Source organism: Alosa pseudoharengus, unplaced genomic scaffold, assembly GCF_046254945.1.
Source record: "Alosa pseudoharengus isolate Yale_2024_CS ecotype anadromous, Long Island Sound unplaced genomic scaffold, YU_APseudo_1.1 YU_APseudo_1.1_scf_8, whole genome shotgun sequence".
Taxonomy (NCBI): domain Eukaryota; kingdom Metazoa; phylum Chordata; class Actinopteri; order Clupeiformes; family Clupeidae; genus Alosa; species Alosa pseudoharengus.
This window is the reverse complement of record NW_027468870.1, coordinates 39,850,558-39,871,128: the sequence shown is the minus strand read 5'-3', so window position 1 is coordinate 39,871,128 and position 20,571 is coordinate 39,850,558. Positions and strand designations below refer to the sequence as shown.

The 20,571-nt window shown below is 40.2% G+C and overlaps 1 protein-coding gene across 1 annotated transcript in view; it reads left to right on the top strand.

Moving 5' to 3' along the window:
• The first annotated feature begins 1,191 nt into the window (after window positions 1-1,191).
• The window catches only part of ccdc197 (coiled-coil domain containing 197), a 49,893-nt gene continuing 30,513 nt past the window's right edge, over window positions 1,192-20,571 (top strand). The window contains exons 1-5 of the mRNA XM_076275012.1: window positions 1,192-1,292; window positions 3,552-3,675; window positions 4,342-4,387; window positions 4,538-4,714; window positions 9,190-9,347. Of these exons, the coding sequence (XP_076131127.1) occupies window positions 3,566-3,675; window positions 4,342-4,387; window positions 4,538-4,714; window positions 9,190-9,347 (491 nt within the window). The 5' untranslated portion in view covers window positions 1,192-1,292; window positions 3,552-3,565. The remainder of the gene's footprint in view (window positions 1,293-3,551; window positions 3,676-4,341; window positions 4,388-4,537; window positions 4,715-9,189; window positions 9,348-20,571) is intronic.

Sequence of the window (20,571 nt, the reverse complement as noted above, 5' to 3'; positions counted from 1 at the left end):
ATGTCATCATTTAGTTTCAAAATTGTTTTGCTCATCCACTGATTAATGGAGGTTAGGCATGCAGTGAGGGAGCAAAGGCCATCTGGGTTAGTTGGCTCCACAGAAAAATACAATTGGGTATCATCTGCGTAGCTATAAGTTTACATTATGCTGACTTATGACGTTTCCCAACGGAAGCATATATATGGAAAATAGCAGGGGACCAAGGCAGCTCCCCTGGGCCACACCAAAAGGCAAGTCATGTTTTTCAGACACATAATCTCCTAGACTGATATAAAAATCTCTGCCAGTAATGTAGGTTTGAAACCAGTTTAGAGCATTATCAGAGAGACCCACCCACTTCGCAAGGGGGTGAATTAGGATGCTATGATCAATGGTGTCAAATGCCGCACTCAAATCCAGAAGAATAAGGATTGAGACTTTGAGTCAGTAGCCAGTCTAAGATCATTGACTATTTTTACTAGAGCCGTTTCTGTGCTGTGATTTGATCTAAAACCTGATTGGAATTTTTCAAGGATACTGTTTTCATTGAGGAAGGTATTTAACTGATTACAAACGACTTTGTCTTATTGACATGAATATTAAAGTCGCCATTTACAATTATCCGATCGTAGCTAGTGATGATGAGCGACATAAGTTCATAAAACTGGTCGAGAAAGCCAGTCCATAGTTTAGGAGGGCGGTATAAGGTTAATAGAAGTACAGCTGGGTCAGCCTTCAGAGTGAGGGCAATATACTCAAAGGAAGCGAATTTGCCAAAGTTGACTCTAGTGCAGCTATATTTGTTTGAGAGAATGGAGGCAATTCCACCATCTCGTTTGCCTTGTTTAATTGAAGTGCCACCGAGCTGGACTTTGCTGTACCACATTGTGCAAGTGTGAGGGAGGCTGTAGCCTACTAATAATGAAGAAGAGTGAAACCAAAAATCTTTGAATAAACACATGATGTTTAAGTATGTATTGGTTTTTTTTGTGTTATTTGACTAAAATGATCCTTAACATGGTGAAAAGCCTATAATATCCCGAAAAGTGGATTTTGAGGGGTACAGCTCCATAGACCTCCATTCATTCTGCACTTATTCGTGAGCGCCCTCACGTGGAACCAGAACGGGAACTGCAAGCAGTTCAGAAACAGGATGTTTCCCGAGGGCGGTTCTCTCTGCTGCGCCGTAGCGTCACTGGTTGCTTGGAGATGGGATAAACTTTTGGTCAAGATAAAACTGATCACAGCCTTGGCGGACAGCGTATGGGATTAGCCATCTTCATTTCGTTAACTTTGTTCAAATAATACAGGTAGGCTACCATTTTTTTTTGTGAAGCATCTAGGCTATAGGAATATGTGACAATTGGAGACATTTCGAATTTGAAGCGTAGCCTAATGGTGTCAGTAATTCTAAAAGAGCTCAAGCAACGTTTACAAGCTGTCTTGCTAACTTTGAATAAACGTTAGGTTAGGTGACGTCGGGCAATTTTTACAATGCACGGAAAGCAATGCACTGTATCTAGGCCTATTGCAATTCCACTCGTGAAGGGAAAAAAGAGCACATTGATGATTTCAGCTATTCTAAACAATTGTCCATGCCCTGGAGTGCGTACTTCCGTGTTGCCAATTGCCACCATAGGGTTGCAACTTGCAACCCTTGTAGGCTGGACAGATCTCGAATGAGGAGACACATAGCGCCTTAATGCCACATCGGATATTCGGAAACTCCAACTTCCGATTGAGGAAAAATGACTTGAACCAGAGAATGTCTAATGAGGGGAGAACCAGAGAATGTCTAATAAGGGGAGAACCTTCACTCTCGGAACGCTTCCGGTGTGGTACTGCATCTAGGGGCGCTCGCGGGCGAGTCCAGAATGAATGGAGGTCTATGGAGCTGAACCCCTCATAATCCACTTTTCTCCGGATATAATTTTTTTTCAAGTAATTTGAATATTGTATTCGAAAGGGGAGGCAAAGACAATACACTTGGTTGAGTATTATATTTTTTAAAGTCACTTAATTGTTCTAAAAAGCCTTTCAAACGTGTCAATGACGTCATTCATTAGCATGATCATAGCATAGCATAGCATCAATGCTAGCGTGTTATGGGCAACAACGACCCAACCTGTAAGAAAACGAAAGGACATGACTCCCGGATTATTTCACTTTTGATTGATAATCCATATCCATTTTGCGAAAAATAAAATAAAATCTGAGGGTTTCAGTTGTTAAATAGGTGAAAACAATAAATGTAGCCATGTAGCTCCATAGGACCCCATGTATTTTGGACTCGCCCGCGATCGCCATCTAGGTGAACTCTGGTGAACTGCAGCCAAATTCGGTTTGTATGGGATTAATAGAGAGTGGGGAGGCTCTCCGTAGACGGGCTCTGCTTGAACGCAAAGTCGGGTCGGATTTTTATTCTCAGAGACTCGTGCGGAAGTGTGCCCCGAGTAGTCCCTTACGAAAAAGTACTAGGCCTATAGGAATCTTAGGCTATAGTACGCTATTTTGGGACAAAATATTATAGCCTAGTAATCTTATAGGAATACTATAGTATTTTGGGACATCTTATAGAAGTAGCCTATAAGACAACCAATTTATCATATCATAGAGATATTGCTTATTACTCTTTGTTGATGACAACTGGATGTGAATATTTTTTTCTAATTTTCCCTTCCTACCTAAAATATTTAATACATTTTTTTGTAAAAAAAGTAAAATTTTGGTCATGGTGATTACTTAGGTATGAATTCAAACAAATGTGCATATTGTGACACCACTGACTGGGTCTTCGACCCATGCCTTCAGGTGCACCATTACAAACCTCATTCTGATGCAGGTTATATATATCTATATTATAGATCAGCCTTTCTCAAACTTCTTTGACCTGAAGCCCGGTCATGGCAGACTTTGGGGTCATAGGGTACCTACACGTAAATTGTGATTGGCCAGCCAATTTGCCTAACCTGAACCCCATAGAGAACATATGGGATACTGTCAAGAGGAAAATGAGAGACACCAGACCCAAAACCACAGATGAACTGAAGGCTGCTATCAAAGCAATGTGGGCTTCCATAACACCTCAGCAGGGCCACAGATTGATTGCCTCCATATCAAACTACGTTTATGCAGTAATTTGTGCAAAAAGAGCCCAACTAAGGATTGAGTGCATTGAGTGTAAATGAACAAGTTAAGATGAGATAGATTAGTCAGATTAGTTAATTCTTTTCAAAAGGTCAACATAACCTCTTTTTCCTAATATCTTGAAATACTGATTTCTGATTTTCATGATATGTAAGCTGTAGTCACCAAGATTAAAATAAAAAAGTTTTCACTGTATGTGTAATGAATTTAGAATATATGAAAGATCCACAATAGATTACAGAACAAATGAACTTTTACATAGTAGTCTGATTTTTTGATATGCACCTGTAATGCATGTTTGCCCCGTATTACATTGTACGGCTGTCTGACTTTAGGTTGTTAAATGGTGCCTATTGTCAAGTTGGCCGAACTCTTTATAGAGCTCTGTCCCTGACCTTTTATGTTAAATTCCTAATACACAGGTTCTGGGAAAAACATGGAGACCTCGACTCTTCCATCAATAGGCCCAAAGGACGATCCTCGGTTGACCCTTCAAGTGGAGAACAAAATGAAAAACATTTTTGTCACACAATTACAAGAGACGCGGTAAGCTAAGTCAACATGGAAGCTTTCTCGTTTAGGGCTTTGTGAGGCCCACCTACATAACCACCTACACAACCACCACCACCACTAATAATAATTCTGTGATACAAACAGCTGGAGAATTTGGTCCGACATCAGGTATGCCATTTTGTTCAAGGTGCAAACAAATAGAGAGGAGTCTGACCTGAGGTGTAGCAAGCTTTTTGAAAGTGGTAGGGTTCTGGAATTGGGAAGTAAAATAATCCCGGCCAAATGGTAAATAACTCCCTGAATTTTCTTTACATGTCAATAGTACTGTTAAAGTAACAAAATAAAGAATTGGTATCAGTATACCCCTCGGCCTGAATTTTAAACACCATATACTGCTGAGGTAGTGAGTCTAAAATTGATTCCTGTAACAACAACATTTATAGAAACCGAATAACAGCTCAATCGGACTAGAAATGTTCATATAAACACCTCAAATGGAAAAAAAAAATGCCTGATCCGATCAGAATTTTAATCGGAGTGAAAGAGGTGGTGTATTCCATTTCTATTGCAAAATCAATTGTCAATTGGATTGCCTGCTCACTTATCTAACTCTAGGGGAGACAGTGAATAACCCAACCTCATAAAACGGTGGCGTGTTCCTTTATCATATGCTTTTTATGGTTTGTTTTTGTGTGACAGAGAGCAGAAGGATGGTGATACTAATCTGATCCCTGTTATAACAGAGGTAAGAAGTCAATATGTTAATGCAAAGATTTTATTTTTTAAAATTCTGTATAGAGTATTTCTGTTCATTTTCATCATGCATACTCGTACGGGCACAGGTCAATTTCTGTACTGTCCCTTACCTTTTACACTGAGGGATTTTCCTTTGTAGTCCAAGAGTAGGATTTTGGAGACAGGAGTTAACACCATGCAGCGAACCCTTGTATTAAAGAAACAAGTTGAACTGGATAAGTTGGACAGTAAGTTTGCACACAAACGACAAGAGTTTCAAGTTCGAATGGAAGCCCAGGAACACAAAAGGGCTGATCTGCAGCATAAACAGCAGCAGGTGAGTCAGATATGAGTAAGGCACTGTTTTTGTCATTTGTCCTCTACTATTGCACATTCAGGTGGGGATACTTTTATCAGTTGATATCAGGGCTTTGAACCGGTTCAAGGAACGAAAACGAAAACCGGGAACTTTTTGTATTTTACAGGGAACAGAAACGAAACCGGAAACGTTATTATTTTTTATGTTCTGGAACAGGAACACTTATTTAAAAATAATGGTAACCGGTTAATACAGGTTTTATTTCGTTCCTCAAAGTTTTCGTTGCCTAATTAACAAACAAAAAAAAAGTAATTATTTTCCTGCGCACGTTACCATGACGGCTGAGGTTCACTTCCTGTGTGACATCACATCAGACATTCGCTGACTGAATGGAGAGAGAGCGGTGGATTACAAAGTCTCCACTCCACATCTTAAATAAGAGGTAAATTACGATCCATCGTTAATTAAAACGCTCATTCCAAACACAATATCAATAGCTATATTTGTCGACTCCATGTTAATGATGGACTAGCGAACATTAGGCCTACTGGATGGCCTTTCCCCCGACAGTTGCAATTTGTTTTTGCCCAAGTGGCATAACCACGTGTCTTACGTTTGTGTGGAAATGTTCTCTTTTAACAATAAACTACACATTTGAAATAATTGTAGGCCTATTTAATTATTATTATTATTAATAATTATTTGGTTTAAGCTGGATGAGAAAGACGTGACAAAATTCTATAGCATTAAACAGCTGACAGGAACGAAATTAACCGTTCTGGGAACAGTATTTTTTTGTTCTAACCGGTTCGGGAACGTCAATTTATTGGTGAAACTCATAACCGGAAACGTTATAATTCCTTTTCTGTTCGGAATGAACCGATTGGAAAAAAAAATCGGTTCAAAGCCCTGGTTGATATATCCTTCAGGAAACAAATCAAAATATGTTACCCAATTTTCATCAGTTTTCAGATTTTATGATGGTTAGGGCCTGTGTCCACCAATCACATTTTTTGCGCCGACAGCGGTTATTTTCTAAACAAATTCTATGAATGGACGCGATTGTTGGCCCTTATTCTCTCCACAGTATCCCCACTTATTGACTGTGTTTTTCATGTTTTGTGCGCTTTTTTGTTAATTTTGTGAATGGGAGGAGATGTAAGACCAGTGAGTTAGTTTATCAGTTTGGCAGAAATGACAATGGGGTTGAGAAAACATAGGACGGCAGCATGGATCACAACACAGTATGATAGGCCTACAGTATGAGATCGAGATACATTATCAGTTATCCACACGTGTTATGTCAAGCATCAGTTAAAATGTGAAAAAGCCTACCAACACCCTTAACAGCTTCACGGTTACACTTTAAACAAATCAGTGTATCGGTACCATGCTAGATTACCATTGACACTGGTGGTATTTCAGGCACGTACTGCACAGACATAGAATCAATCACGTCATCGTTTTGTGTTTTACTTTGGTTACACAGATCCACATAATTCAGCACTTTAAGAAATCTTCACTTTGGAGGGCTTTTTAAAAAAAATATCCGTTTGAGGGAGCTAAAACTCGAAAGGCCCAAATGAATGAAAAAATATGTTTATAAAAATATCTAGATACATGTAAACAACCCCTTAGTGACACCTATCCAAAGTGTGAATGGCCACTTGGTGTCCCGACACATCAGGCCATATACTGAAGGCCATTCATTAAAAAGAGTGCTCAGTTATTATTTTGTAAACACCAATGGAAGAAAATCTGAATCACGTAAAAATGAAATAAAAACAAGTAGCATAACAAAAACAGACTGTTGAGGTTGCTAACTCTCAAAATAAGAGTGAGAGAGGAAGAGAGAGATAGAGAAGGGGTGAGTGCTAAAGTAGGCAGTTAAGAGACAACCCATATCAATAAAAAACAAAATATCAGATTTATTCTATACAAATAATCAGATGATTAATAATGAATTCAATTGTATTATAAGAATCTATATGCATCAGAATTAAAATAATCAGACCCCATTCCCTTCCTCAAATCACTTAACCTAAAATGTCTAACAGCAAAACAAAAGGAACAACTTAGGAAAGACATTACTTGTGAGGAAATTAAAACTGCAGTTAAAACATCCCCTTTAAAAAAAGTTCCAGGAATGGATGGTATCCCAATAGAATTTTACTCAACTTTTTGGTCAAGTATTGAGCCCCTTTTTATTGAAGTAGTGAACTTGGTCCAAAAGGAATATACGATGCCTCAAACAATGTACCAAGCAACTATCTCTGTAATGCCAAAACCAGGAACAGATTGTGATACTCCTGCGGACTATAGACCTATTAGCCTAATTAATTGTGATAAAAAAAATTATTACTAAAGTTATAAATAATAGACTCGCTCAAATTATACCTGAGATCATCCATCAAAACCAGACAGGATTCATACAAAATAGAGATTTAAGAACCAATACTAGGACTTGTTTATTATTAATACAATATGCAAAAAAAAAAAAAAATAGACTTAACACTTGGCTGTGGATGCAGAAAAAGCCTTCGATCGGCTAGAGCAGTGGTCCCCAAACTACGGTCCGCGGGCCGGATATGGCCCGCCACCTCATTTTGGGTGGCCCCCCAAATTATGTCCGTGGTATATAGCATCTGCCCCGCAAGGGAGTACGACGTCGTCAAACTATAACCTCCGTAATTTCCCCCATTCATTCTCTATGGCAAGTCTTAACAGTACACGTGTAATAGTCTTTTTGTCCACTGGTGGTTGTTTTGGCGCTGTTTTGCGTTTGCCATCGAAAACGGAATGAAATGTAGGCCTACCTGCAAACATGTAAGAGGCCTATGCTGACTGCATCAGTGCTCAAAGTATTCTAAAAGTTTATCAATTAATTGTTAATAACTAACTAACTTCATATTTCTGGGACTTTCTGGGATAATTATTTCTATTTTTTATTCACTCGTACAAATGTTCATACAAATTCACAATTCACAAATTTCTCATGAGTGAAAGTTAGAATGGTGGTGCCAGATGTTTTTGCCAGCACTTCATAAAACTCTCATACTGTAGTTTGAGTTATTTGAATTATTTGTAGGATATTACTGGTTCACAACATGAGCTGTGTATGCAAAGACACAGAGTTCAGAATTCACACATTTTGAATAAAATATACTTTTGGGACTCCCTGCTAATACTTTTGGGAATGCTAAAGTCTTTTTATCAGTATTATTTCATTTGAGCTACATTTTACACTGATATGGCATGATGGCAACATAAACACAGCTAACAATGGTATTAAATTGCAGTAGCCTATGATTAAATGTAATGGAATATTCAACTAAGATAGACTGCTGTTGTTCACAGCACTAAGCTATTTATGGTTACTGATATACTCCAAGTCTCTGGCCCTCTCTTAGAGCCAGGCATAGTGAGCTGGCCCTCGGAAGAAAAAGTTTGGGGACCACTGGGCTAGAGACACACATATATCCCTCATGCACACACCCTATCCAATCATTCTTCATACATACTCCCACACACACACCTTTCACTAATTCACGGATTGGGATAAATGCTGAGACCAAATTTCCCTCACGGGATCAAAAGAGTATATATACTTATACTTATATACTTATACTTTGGCGACTTATACATTGTTTTAACCATCTTTATAAATTCATCTGGGAATCTGGGAACTGGGCTAGAGAGAGCATATTTGTTTAAAGTGTTAGAAGTTTACAGGTTCCCAGATGAATTTATAAAGATGGTTAAAACAATTTATAAGTCGCCAAAGTATAAGTATATAAGTATAAGTATACAGTATATACTCTTTTGATCCCGTGAGGGAAATTTGGTCTCTGCATTTATCCCAATCCATGAATTAGTGAAAGGTGTGTGTGGGAGTATGTATGAAGAATGATTGGATAGGGTGTGTGCATGAGGGATATATGTGTGTGTGTCTGAGAACAGCAGAAGTATGAATGAAGGGGAAAAAAATATATAAAAAGACAACCTCCCAAAGACTATGTGTAATACTGTATGTTGCAATGGTAAACCTAAATGTACAAATGATTTGATGTAAAGCCATGATCTGGTCATACGCCTTTGAGTGAGTTTGTGTTGTAAAAATAATAATAATAACAAAAAAAGGATGCTTCTATAGTACAATTGCTATGCAAGCTATGATAGGAAAACAGATGTGGAAGCAATTTTTCTGTAATTTCTGTTTCTTAAATAAGATCCTAAACCAAGATACCACAGTTATATTACCAAACAGTTAAAATAGGATTTTCAAGTTAGGAAGTGTGGACCCCCACATAGTCATTGCTTGTCTGACCTAACAACAGATAAATAGGAAGGTGGGACTCGACTGAAAGGTCAGTTGACCTATCGCTAAGCCACACCCATCAAACACAGATAAACAAAAAGCAGTTCAGCACCAGCTCCGGTCTCAGTGCAGCTCCTGTCTTCAGATAATTCTTTTTTTTCCATTGATTTCACAGATCAAAGATAAGGTAGCAAAGTTTGAGAAGTTTGTGGAGGAGAATGAGCTTAAACACAGACGAGCTCTAAAAAAGTTCCAGGTAGAAAGAAGGCTGAATAATCTAAAGCACAAAGAACTCATGGCACTCATGAAAGAGCTAGAAATGCTGCAGACCAGGTAAGTAAAGAACTCTAGGCTCTCGGTATATCACTTTGATCCTTACAATCCTTTAGTAGGAGTCTACTACTTCAACTTTCCTACCGTTATTCCGGTGAGCTGGAAATTGGCACATGAAAATGTACTGTACTGTTTTCCTTAGTCTTCTTATTACAGTGCATTAATTTACTGTTATATGAAGTCTTCTTATTCTATCCAAAATTTCTGCGTCTTCAGCTTGAACCATTTAACATAGAAACTTTGTTCAAACTTTGTAACATAGGTCTTGAAAAGAGCATTTGAGCTATGTAATTTTAATTTTTATAAACTTTATACTTTTTAAGATATTAAAGAACCACTTCCAGGTTGGAAACCCCTACAAAGCATAGTGTAGATAAATGATGAAAGATCTAGATTCTCAGAAAGAAAAAAGTGATAATTATGCCAGAAACAACATATCTTACATAAAATTGTGAGAAAATAACTTCCACATCTATTAACCACTAACCGGAAGTGAGAACAGAGGGCAAACAGGTCAAGTTCAACAAATGGTGTAATGGATCCTGACACAGACTCAGAGGAGATTATAAACAACGAAAACACCTGTGACGGGCCACAGCCCTATAATTATGAGCCACCTAGGTGAGATAGGGACCAGGGAGAGAACAGGGGAAGGAACGAAAGGCAGAGGAAAGAGGTAGAGTTTTGGTGAGTGACTCAGTAATAACACTGTGTCTGCGTCTGGGACAGCTTAAAAGAAGTCGAGAGGACTCCTAACTCACTAAGACCTATCCACAAACCGCTTTTTGTGGCATTTCGTGTCGCGATGCTTTGAAATCCTATGCGGCTAGAGGAGCTTCCGATCGCGAGGGAACAATTTTGCATTGTATGCATAACTAAGGGATGCAATAACGCCATTAATAACCAAAACTACTCATTGTGAACATGTAAATTAAATGTAACATTTAATTGTGAATCAAATTAAAATGTTCTCCTCTTTGTAAACGTAGGCATAGGCATATGGTTCAGGGTTTCCCGCAGGAAATGTGTTAGTCAAGGTGGTAGGTCGTAGGTCCCGGGGGTGGGGGGGGGTCTGGTATCGGTTCGGTTGCCGTCGGTGGGGGGGTGTGGGTGTTGGCGTATTGTTTGTGCGATACACTACAGACTCTGTATATTTAACAATTATTTATTAAACACACAGCTTCTCAAAATAACAGTTAACAAAGAACAAAGTAACAACACTAAACAAACTATTACAAACTATAGAACAAGTGCAAAAGAAAGTGCAAATGAACAAAATGTGCAAATGTGATCAGTCACTACTTATGGCAGAGCTGACAACTAGCATTGTTACAAGCCATCCTTGGCTTTAAAAAGATCATTTCAAGGGCCCTTTGGTAATTGCACTGTTTTACTATTGGACCATTAATGCTTATCTTCATGCAGGCTGTCAGACTGTTGACCTGCAGCCTGTTCCGCAAGTCTGTCCGTATCTATACACCGAGAGTGAATGAAGTTTAGATCATTTTATAGTTTTGTGTAATATGGATGGAATTTGAGCGCGGATCGCTTTTTAATTTAGAGGCCGGAGTGGCCGCTCTTTTCCGCTCCCATACCGCTCACACCACGAGTCTGAGGCATGCCCACTAATAAAACCAAGACCGTTAAATTTCAAAGATATTGGCCATATAGCCTAAGTTCGTTGATGGGGATGGAGTTAGCTAAATAATTTAGAAAGCATACGCGTAGGCACGGATGGGCCTGGACGGGCCTACGCCCGTCTATTGTCAGTCTTGCGCGTCCGATCGCGCAAGTCAACACTGTGCTGAGAGCAGGTGGCTGTTTACTCGGCCGCTTCTCTGGTCAAATTCGCGTCAGGTAAATTTAGCTCCCCGGTCCCAAAGAACTAAGACCAACGGCAATATATTTCACTCAGAACATTTATTTTAAAAGACTGCAACACTGATAGTGCAACAACAAACAAGCTTGGCAACGTTAACTAAAGGGATCAGTCGGGATTAATTGCCAAAAGAACGAAAATGACAAATCACACAGTCGGCTAAATATTTGAAACTTGCGCCAAGCGGATGAACCCAGCATCGGTGCGTCGCATAGGCTAAATTAAAACACAAATTGAAGCAACAACCTGATCATTGGACAACCCTACCGCTAAACCTTTCCATAGGCCTGCAACGTTTATGACATAAAAAGTGGAATATGAACGCATTTCATCACACCTGACAATTAAACGGAGCTGTGGCTGTTCGCGATTTGACTGATTCTTGAGAACGAGGAGCGAGATATTTGCACCGCTCAGGGGGTCGTTTCCAGAAAGCTTCGTTTGCTAACTTGCGTCACAACCTTGGTAGTACGCTCCATCGTTCTTGGATTTGGTGTTTCTAGAAAGGGTAGTTCGAACTCTCAATCGCAAACAAGGACGCAAAGTTTGGTCGTTTGAACTACTGCCCCTAGGCAGTCGCACTTGTGTCGTTCCTTGGTACAGTAGTTCCTGTTGGTGTCCGGAGCGCCTAACCAAAAATCACAACTGCCTAACCAAAATTTGCGAAGTGGATGTTTATCTCGTGACTCAATGATTGATCTATCCTGTAGCTTAATTTTGATTAAGACACTGCTCCCCTACTTGGCTCATTCTTGCTATTTATGTTAATTAAAGTATTGCCTTGATTTTAGTATTATAATCTTCACAGTCCCTAACAACAGCAGTGTTAAATGGTGTAGTGGATAAAGCCGATGACTTATTATCCCAACGTTGTAGGTTCGATTTTCTTATGATGTGAGATTGTCCTCTTGTTTCTCGCTACCTGCAGGTGAACTAGTGTGACACGTAGATTCAATTGTTTTTGACTGATGTATTGCACCTATGGTCTCTCGATGTAGAGTAACTATATACATAAATATATGGTCAAAACCTATTGTTGTGTCTCGTAGGCCTACTCTTACTCAGAGATGAAAAGAAGAGATAGGATGTGAACTCCGGCCGAGCGCGCAGTGCACCAACGCGCTGCCGTTAAGCCACGAGACAGTTGATGATTGTAGAACAATTTAAAACTATTCAAAAAGGTAGAGAACAATAGGAAAAGGTGCATCAGTGAGTGCTATTTTTATACAGTCAAGTGTCAGTTTTAGTCAGGTGGTAAGTGCTAGAATCATCTAGTTCTAAGTTGTGCTACGAGAGGAAATATTCTCTGGAGTTGGGTCTTCGGGAGTTTTTTTGAAGATGGAGAGGGATGCCCTTGCTCTAGTAGGAACTGGTAAAAGTTTGGATTGACCTTAGCGTGGCGCGTCATTTGTCTGAGGAGCGCAACAGATGGGAGGTATGCCTGTCTGAGGGCATTTGAATAGGAAGCAGAACTGGAGACTATGTAGGCAAGCGTTAGAGACTTGAATTTGATGTGGGCGGCCATAGTAGCCAGTGTGGCTGGATGAGCAGCGGGGTAATGTGCCCCTTTGGGTTGGTTGTAGACCAGACGCAGTGGCGCGTTCTGGATCATCTGAAGGGGTTTCACTATGACTTGCCTGTGCCAGGAGTTGGGTAGCATCTTGAGTCAAGTCCTGATTTTCCATATGTTGTAGAGTGTGAAACGGCATGACCGGGCGACCGAGGCAACATGATCAAAGAAGGTTAGTTGGTTGTCGAGAACGAATCCTAAATTTCTTGCAGCCCTGAGTCAATTTTGATGTCGATGTCATGATGTATAGTAGGTTTAGCTGGGAGGTGAGTGTGTCTTCATCCATGTAGATATGTCCGAGATCCGTGCCGAGACCAAGGGGTCATTAAGTGGAAAGAACAGATAGAGCTGTGTGTCGTCTGCATAGCAGTGGTATGAGAAGCTGTGCGAACGGATAATCTGTCCCAAAGAAGTGGTGTGGATAGCAAAGAGAAGGGGGCCCAGTACTGAGCCCTGGGGGATCCCTGTGGTGAGATGGTGAGGTGCGGACAGCTGTCCAAGCCATGATGCGTTAAACGAGCGTTTAAACAAGCGCAGAGCATCAGATTTAAACTGATATGGACTGGGTAATATGTTAGGAATGAAAGGATGCCACTTCGTTATTTGGGAATGAAAATTACCAATCCACAGAGGACTGAATTCAAAGACCCCCCCAAAAATCTAAGTGAAAAAATTTGTCTTTCCAAGGATATCCCTACCCAGACCATCACTGGCCCACCACCAAACCAGTCATGCTGAATGATGTTGCAGGCAGCATTGCATTTTCCAAGACATATTCAGACGTCACATGTGCTCAGGGTGAACCTGGTCTCATTTGTGAAAAGCACAGGGTGTCAGTGGCAAACCTGCCAATTTTGTATTCTATGGCAAATGCTAATTGAGCTGCACGGTGCTGGGCAGTGAGCATAGGTCCTTCCAGAGGCCATCGGGCCCTCAGGCCACCTTCATAAAGTCTGTTTCTGACAGTGTGGTCAGAGACATTCACACCAGCGGCCTGGAAGAGGTCATTTTGTAGGGCTCTGGCAGGGCTCCTACTGTTTGTTGTTGCACAAAGGAGCAGATACTGGTCCTGCTGTTGGGTTAGGGACCCTCTACCATCCTGCCCAGCTCTCCTAGAGTAACTGTCTCCTGGAATCTCCTCCATGCTCTTGAGACTGCTCTGGGAGACACAGCAATCCTTCTGGCAATGGAACGTATTGGTGTGCCATACTGGAGGAGTTGGACTACCTGTGCAACCTTTGTAGGCTCCAGGTACTGGCTTATGCTACCAGTAGTGACACTGACCCTAGCCAAATGTGAAACTATTGAAAAATCAGTCAGGTCTCAATCAGTCTTGGACTTACTATATCATAACAACCTGCTAGACCCTATGCAGTCTGTTTTCAAGAGTCATTCTACTGAAACTGCTTTTCTGTCTGTGACCGAAGCATTGAGAGTAGCTAAGTCCTCATCTAAGTTGCTAAGTCATTAGTATTCATTCATTCTTTGATGCTATTAACCATGACATTCTCCTTTCTACTGTCTGAACTGGGAGTTCTAGGAAAGCCCTTGACTGGTTTAAATCCTACCTTAAAGGGCATTCTTTCAGCATGTCTTGGCAGGGACAGGTATCACAGTCACATGACCTCACCAGGTGTGCCTCAGGGATCCGTATTAGGGTCCCGTGTTTCTACCACGAAGCCAGTGTCCTAAAACCACAGAGTGCTGGTTCACTGACTAGCATGAGTCCTAATTTGTCAGGAGGGAACTAATCTCATAAGGTATTACATATTTAAATTAGCTACATTGTCTTAAAGGGGTGGTTCAGGATTTTGGACATAAGACCTCATTTCCAAGTAAGCAAGTGTGATATTTATCAGTGGAGACCGTTTTCAACACGTTTCATCCAGTCCTTCTAATTGCAGAGTTCGCAGGTGCTAGGCTAGCGCAAGTCAACGGTATGTGCTAGCCTGCCACTAAAAACAGTCTTACCCACTCCACAGTACACCCGAGGCAAATAAATTATAACGCCAGACTATCGATGTAAATGTCTGTATTGATACTGTTATTTCTAACGTTATTCTATCCTTGCATTCCAACGATCGCATTACATTTTGAGGGACTAGTTTCTTACCACGACGGAATTATACTTGCTCCGGTTAGTAGTACTGTGCCGAAAAGTAAACAGTAAAGCGCACTCCAATGGGGATACTTAGTAGTAGCCTTGGTAATATCAGTCCGCTGCTGAGATGCAAAATGACTACTACCAACTTCAGGGACCAAAGTATAACTATTGCAACGCGATGCGAGGGTAGTTGTATTTCTTACACTATTCTATCAACACAGACATTTACATGGATTGTCTGGAATTTGCCTCGGGTGTACTTTGGAGTGGGTAAGACTGTCTTTAGTGACAGGCTAGCACATACCGTTGACTTGCGCTAGCCTAGCACCTGCGAACTCTGCAATTACAAGGACTGGATGAAACGTGTTGAAAACGGTCTCCACTGATGAATATCACACTTGCTTACTTGGAAATGAGGTCTTATGTCCAAAATCCTGAACCACCCCTTTAAGACATTAAATTATAGATGCAAGGACAGGTATAACCATTTTATGGGATGCAAAATGTTATAAACTACAATAAAACATGATAACTATATGCCTTAAAAGAAACTTTAGCGTATGCTAATTGGCCCCACCCACCTCAATTGAATTAGGCTAACAGTGGGATGTGTTGGACTGGGTTATGTACTAATTTATCTCTGACTGGGTGTATGATCTAACTGATCTAATTGATCTAACTCTAGGGTAGAAGACAAAATAATTTCCCAAAAGGCAACATATCTTTCTTTAAGAGACTTGACAGACGCTAGCATCGATGGGTTTTAGGCTCCTTGCTAGCATGCCAGCCTCTAGGGGGCAAATTAGAAGGATTGAGCCCAGGCAAGTGCAGGGTTTAGTCACACAGTTAAAACTTCACACATAGCCTAAATGCACCACAGTTTTTGACTCTGTGTCAGAATTTATGGTTACTTCCTTAACTCATTGAGTGCCAAAAACGTAATATTACGTTTTTCCTTCCCATGCGTTGAGTGCCAAAAACTTAATATTACGTTTTTAGCTTTTTTTTTAATTACGAAACTAGACACTCTAACACACCTTATATGTGATTTTGGGAACTCTGTGATTAATGGAAATGAAATATATGACGATCGAAAACTCATGAAAACGCAAACGCAATCTGGACATTTTATCTGGACATAACTCGGTTGCCGCTTTGGGTCGAATCAGTGACGCATGCACATCAGGTCAAAACCAGGCCATTTTCGTGGGTCTATCACTAGGTGGCAGTCTCGCCAGGTCATGCTGATCACTTTACACAAGTAAGTAACAGGCAACACTTCATATTTCATGAAAGATGTTATATCTCCATTTCTAGAAAAAAACAGCGATTTTGATGAAAACTAGCCACTGTTTAGCTTGGGATTTCTCAGGAACAGAGGCGTGTAGAAATACAGGGTTTGCACCCACCGAGAGCTTAAAGTCTCACCTTTTAAACGAGCCATTGTATGTGTTCATAGCTATAACTCAGAATATGCTGTGGCTGTACAAAAATCATCAACAATGGTCTAGATTGCTGGCACTCTAGGACAAAGCTCCCGAAAACAGCTTGGCATTCAATGAGTTAAAATCCAACATGTCTGCCATTTTAATTATGCATGATTGTCACATAATGTATTTTCATAATGCTGAAAGATGGCTATAGACATGTCATATTATGTGTTAAAAGCTGCATAGCATTATAAATGTAGAAAAAAGGGCATATTTTGGTGGCCATATTTGAAGTCAATATAGGAGCCACTAGGGGGCGCTATGTGTTGGGGTCCATTTCAATTTTTGATCACTAGGGATAGTACTATAACTGTACCAAGTTTCGTGCTTTCTGCAAAAACTGAACGATTCAGGTAAAAATCTGGCCTTAGCCGCTGTACTACCAGCTCCGCTCACTATGGAATCAATTTTGTTTCAAAAAAATTAAAGAATACTTATAAAATAGCAAGCAAAAAAATACAAATCAAAATACCAAATATCAAACATAAATAAGCCAATCAAACATAAATAAGCCAATGGGAATGCACCCAAGGAAATCCCAACCCCCAGACACGTTTGTGTCAAAACCGCAATCAAAAAGTCAGGGAGCGCAAACGAGAAAGCTGGAATCGTAATCAAAGAAAACAGCATCAAACAAAACTGAGAAAGAGGCAAAGACAAATATTTTACACGGTTACCCAAATGATTTCATTGCAATCTTGTATTTTTTAATTGAGTTTATTTTTTTTGTTTGATTTTTTCTGTTTGGTATTTTGATTTGTATTTTTTTGCTTGCTATTTTATAAGTATTCTTTAATTTTTTTGACACAAAATTGATTCCATACCGCTCACTAGCTCTGATTCGGAGGCATATCACATATGTAAAGATTATAAAATCTGTTTATTTTTCGATTCATGACACGTTTCTTCTTATTTTTTAATGCATTCTGTGGAGAAGGGAGACTGGCGTTGGTCACGGTTTGGAATGAAAGGGAGAAAACAGGACAAAGTAACACGTTTTTTTTTTTTTGACGACGTAGTTAAGGTGGCAGGCTTGTTTTGCCAAGGCGGCTGCCTTGACTGCAAAGTGCTGCGGGAAACCCTGTGGTTACAGATTAATTTAATACTGTTGCAAAGATACTGCATCAATCCGTATGTTTCATTAGGCTACTAGGCTATTTGTTTTGCCTTACTCTTTATTCATTTAGGCTAGGCCTTTTTATTCAGTTATTCATCATCTTCCGTCCTTTGCACTACTTGTGTAGCGCACGCATTCTCAGACCTGTCACCTGTCACTCATCATCTTAAGGGAGGTGTTTGGAATAATTCCCGCGTTACAATCATCAGCCAGTCAAGGTGGTCACAATTCAGTCAAGCTTGTGCATGAGTAATGACGTCATCCATAGCAACGAAGACTCGCTCTTAGTTTAGGAGTTGTCATTTTTCCTTACTAAGAGTAGGTCTGAAAGGCTTTGTGAATAACTTTTAAGAGAAAACTCCTAGCTAAAATCTTTTAGTGTGATTTAGGAGTACTCCTAGTGGTAAGATAAAAGGCTTTGGGAATACGGCCCCAGGTCTTTCTTGGTCAGTGGCGTAATGCTTTTTAGATGGTGTAAGATAGCGATTTTTAAAAGTGAAGTGTAAGATAAGAAAAAGCTTTGCGTTGAGATAATAATAGGCTTTGCACCGGGTTTTGCGTCGCGAAAATAGGGCCCCTTATATATTTTTCTTAACTCTCTTCTTATGATTATTCCTAAGACAAAACTTGAGAAGAAATTAGCCCATAGCATTTACACCCCTATTTTGAGTTTTTCCTCGAAATTGCACACCGCCTACTTAAAATGGCCCTGTTGCCACATACTTTGACTTACAATCAAGTGCCTGACCTCTTTGGAAAGCTAAGGCCTTGTAGAATTTTTTGGTACCAATAGATTGACTGTGTGATGAACTATCAGAGAGTGGCAAAGGGTAGAATGATAGTTTTTTTTATAGGCGGTTATGTACATCTCTAGAAATGACCACATTCTGCCCTCTTGGTCACTTATTTTCTCTTGAAAACACCACTGAGGCCCACTACCAGGTCTTGTGAATCTGTATGTCAAAGTAGATCCTTATAGGATGAAGTATGACTGTGTGGGACCCATATTTGTGTGGGCATACACATGCGTTTTGCTAAGTGTCCATTTGGAGACTCCAAAAGGACCTTTGGTTACCCAAAACTAAAACTCTTCCTATACAAGAACCCCTTTATGTAGAACCATGATCTTGGTGTCAAATGAAAGGTTACACTCTCTGTGTCATGTTGCTTGTACCATGAGTGCTTTGCAGTGGCTGTGCCATGAGTCCAGAGAAGCATTATCTGACCTGAAACTCTTACTTTTGCTCCTACGCCTTTGAGATTTCCATGAAAAAAGGACAAACAAGGTAATGCAGTGAACATTTGTATTATAAAATGAAACAAAGGTAAAAAATAACAATACCCTGGCAAACGAAACATCAAATGATTCACATTCAATGCAATAGAAATGTATTTATGTTGGCAACCACGGTCAACAAAATGGAACGTGTTATGAACAACTGAAATAGTCTCGGCCACCGGCTCCTCTTCCTCAGACACAGGATCCTCAGCTCTTGTTTTTTTGCTTGGCGGGGCCCAGTCTTCATCACTGTCACCGAAACAATTGTACAGGTGGAAGTTAGGCTCAGACCCACTAAAGTATATGAAAACCCTTCCCAACAACTTATACAAATGATATAAATGTGTGTACTCAGGTCACACCTCCCCCTGCTCTCTCTTTTACACACACACACACAAACACACACAAACACACACTGCATTCTCACCTAACTCCCCTCCCCCCCAGGTACCAGAACACTGTTCACACTATGAAACAAAGCTAAATGAAAAACTATGCACTAAACATTACAAAAACAAACTAAACTGTATCTGTAACTGTATATGGATATAAGTAGTCTACTCACAGCTCAAAACCAGGGTCCTTCCCAGCTAAAAAGTTCTGCTCCTCCTCGGAGTCGCATTCCGAGAAATTGCTTTCTTCTCCTTCATCGATGTCCTCCAGATCTTCAATGTCCTCGGGTTCTTCGACATGTTTCGTCTTTTTTTGTCTCTTTGGCATGTTTTACGAACAAAAACCTTCAAAAACATGTCTCTTGCTTGTTTAGTAACAAACTTCCAAACCACTGCTTCGGAATCTGGTTACGCATGGGCTATGCGCCTTGAGTTTAGCCGACAGGGAAGTAGAATGTGACGATGTGTCACATGTCTAAAGAAAGCTCTCCTCATTGGCTACACGGACATCTAGGTCCCATCTCATTGGCTCACTCAGACACAGCGCTATGGCCATTCAAAGACTGGTTGTCAGATTCATCGCTTACGTGACTCATTGGCTTTGATGGCATCTATCTCGACTCTCATTGGTCCTACAGACATGTAATGGGTATCGATGGAATCAGAAGAGCCTCGTGAACACGCGGAGTACCGTGAATCCAGCGACAATAATGGAAGTAGAACCGAAATATCTGGATTTCCGCGAAAACTAAGATTTTACTTCGCTTCTTTTCGTATGTATCTGTTTTGTTTGTACTGGCGTGTACAACTACTCAATATATTGGCAATAAAACAATGTAGATATTTTACATCTATGGATTCTTACGAAAATTTCAAGACCAAGCATGCTGGGCTAACTTATTGGTACGGCCATACAGACAAGTGACAAAGTATGAACGCAGCAACTTTGGGGGGTGGTGGAGGGGGGTATTCTGATATGTTATATATCGGGATAAACTTATATTTTACACACGAAATATATGTTAATTCATGGAAAGCTTTACATATATCGATTCTTGAGTTTCTCAGCTTTAAAATGGTATATAGCATGACTATGGTAGTTCATGATAAGGTGCAAAAAAATGCATGGGGGTTGTTGGGGGGAGGTGGGGGGCACTGTATTTTCCCGAATACGGGTCACCCGTAGTGTACTGGGTTAGATTCCTGAAAACAAAGATCTTAAATGTATTCTTAATTTTCTTCGCAACTTTAAAGGGCCCTTCTGTAACTCCAGTCATTTCTTCACCGATTTCTCACTTTTGTTGTCGCATTTTTCTCTACAGAGCTCCACCTACAGCTTTGGGGTGCATATTTCACAACCGTCGTTTTGGTCTTTTCGCTGGCTCTGCCATGA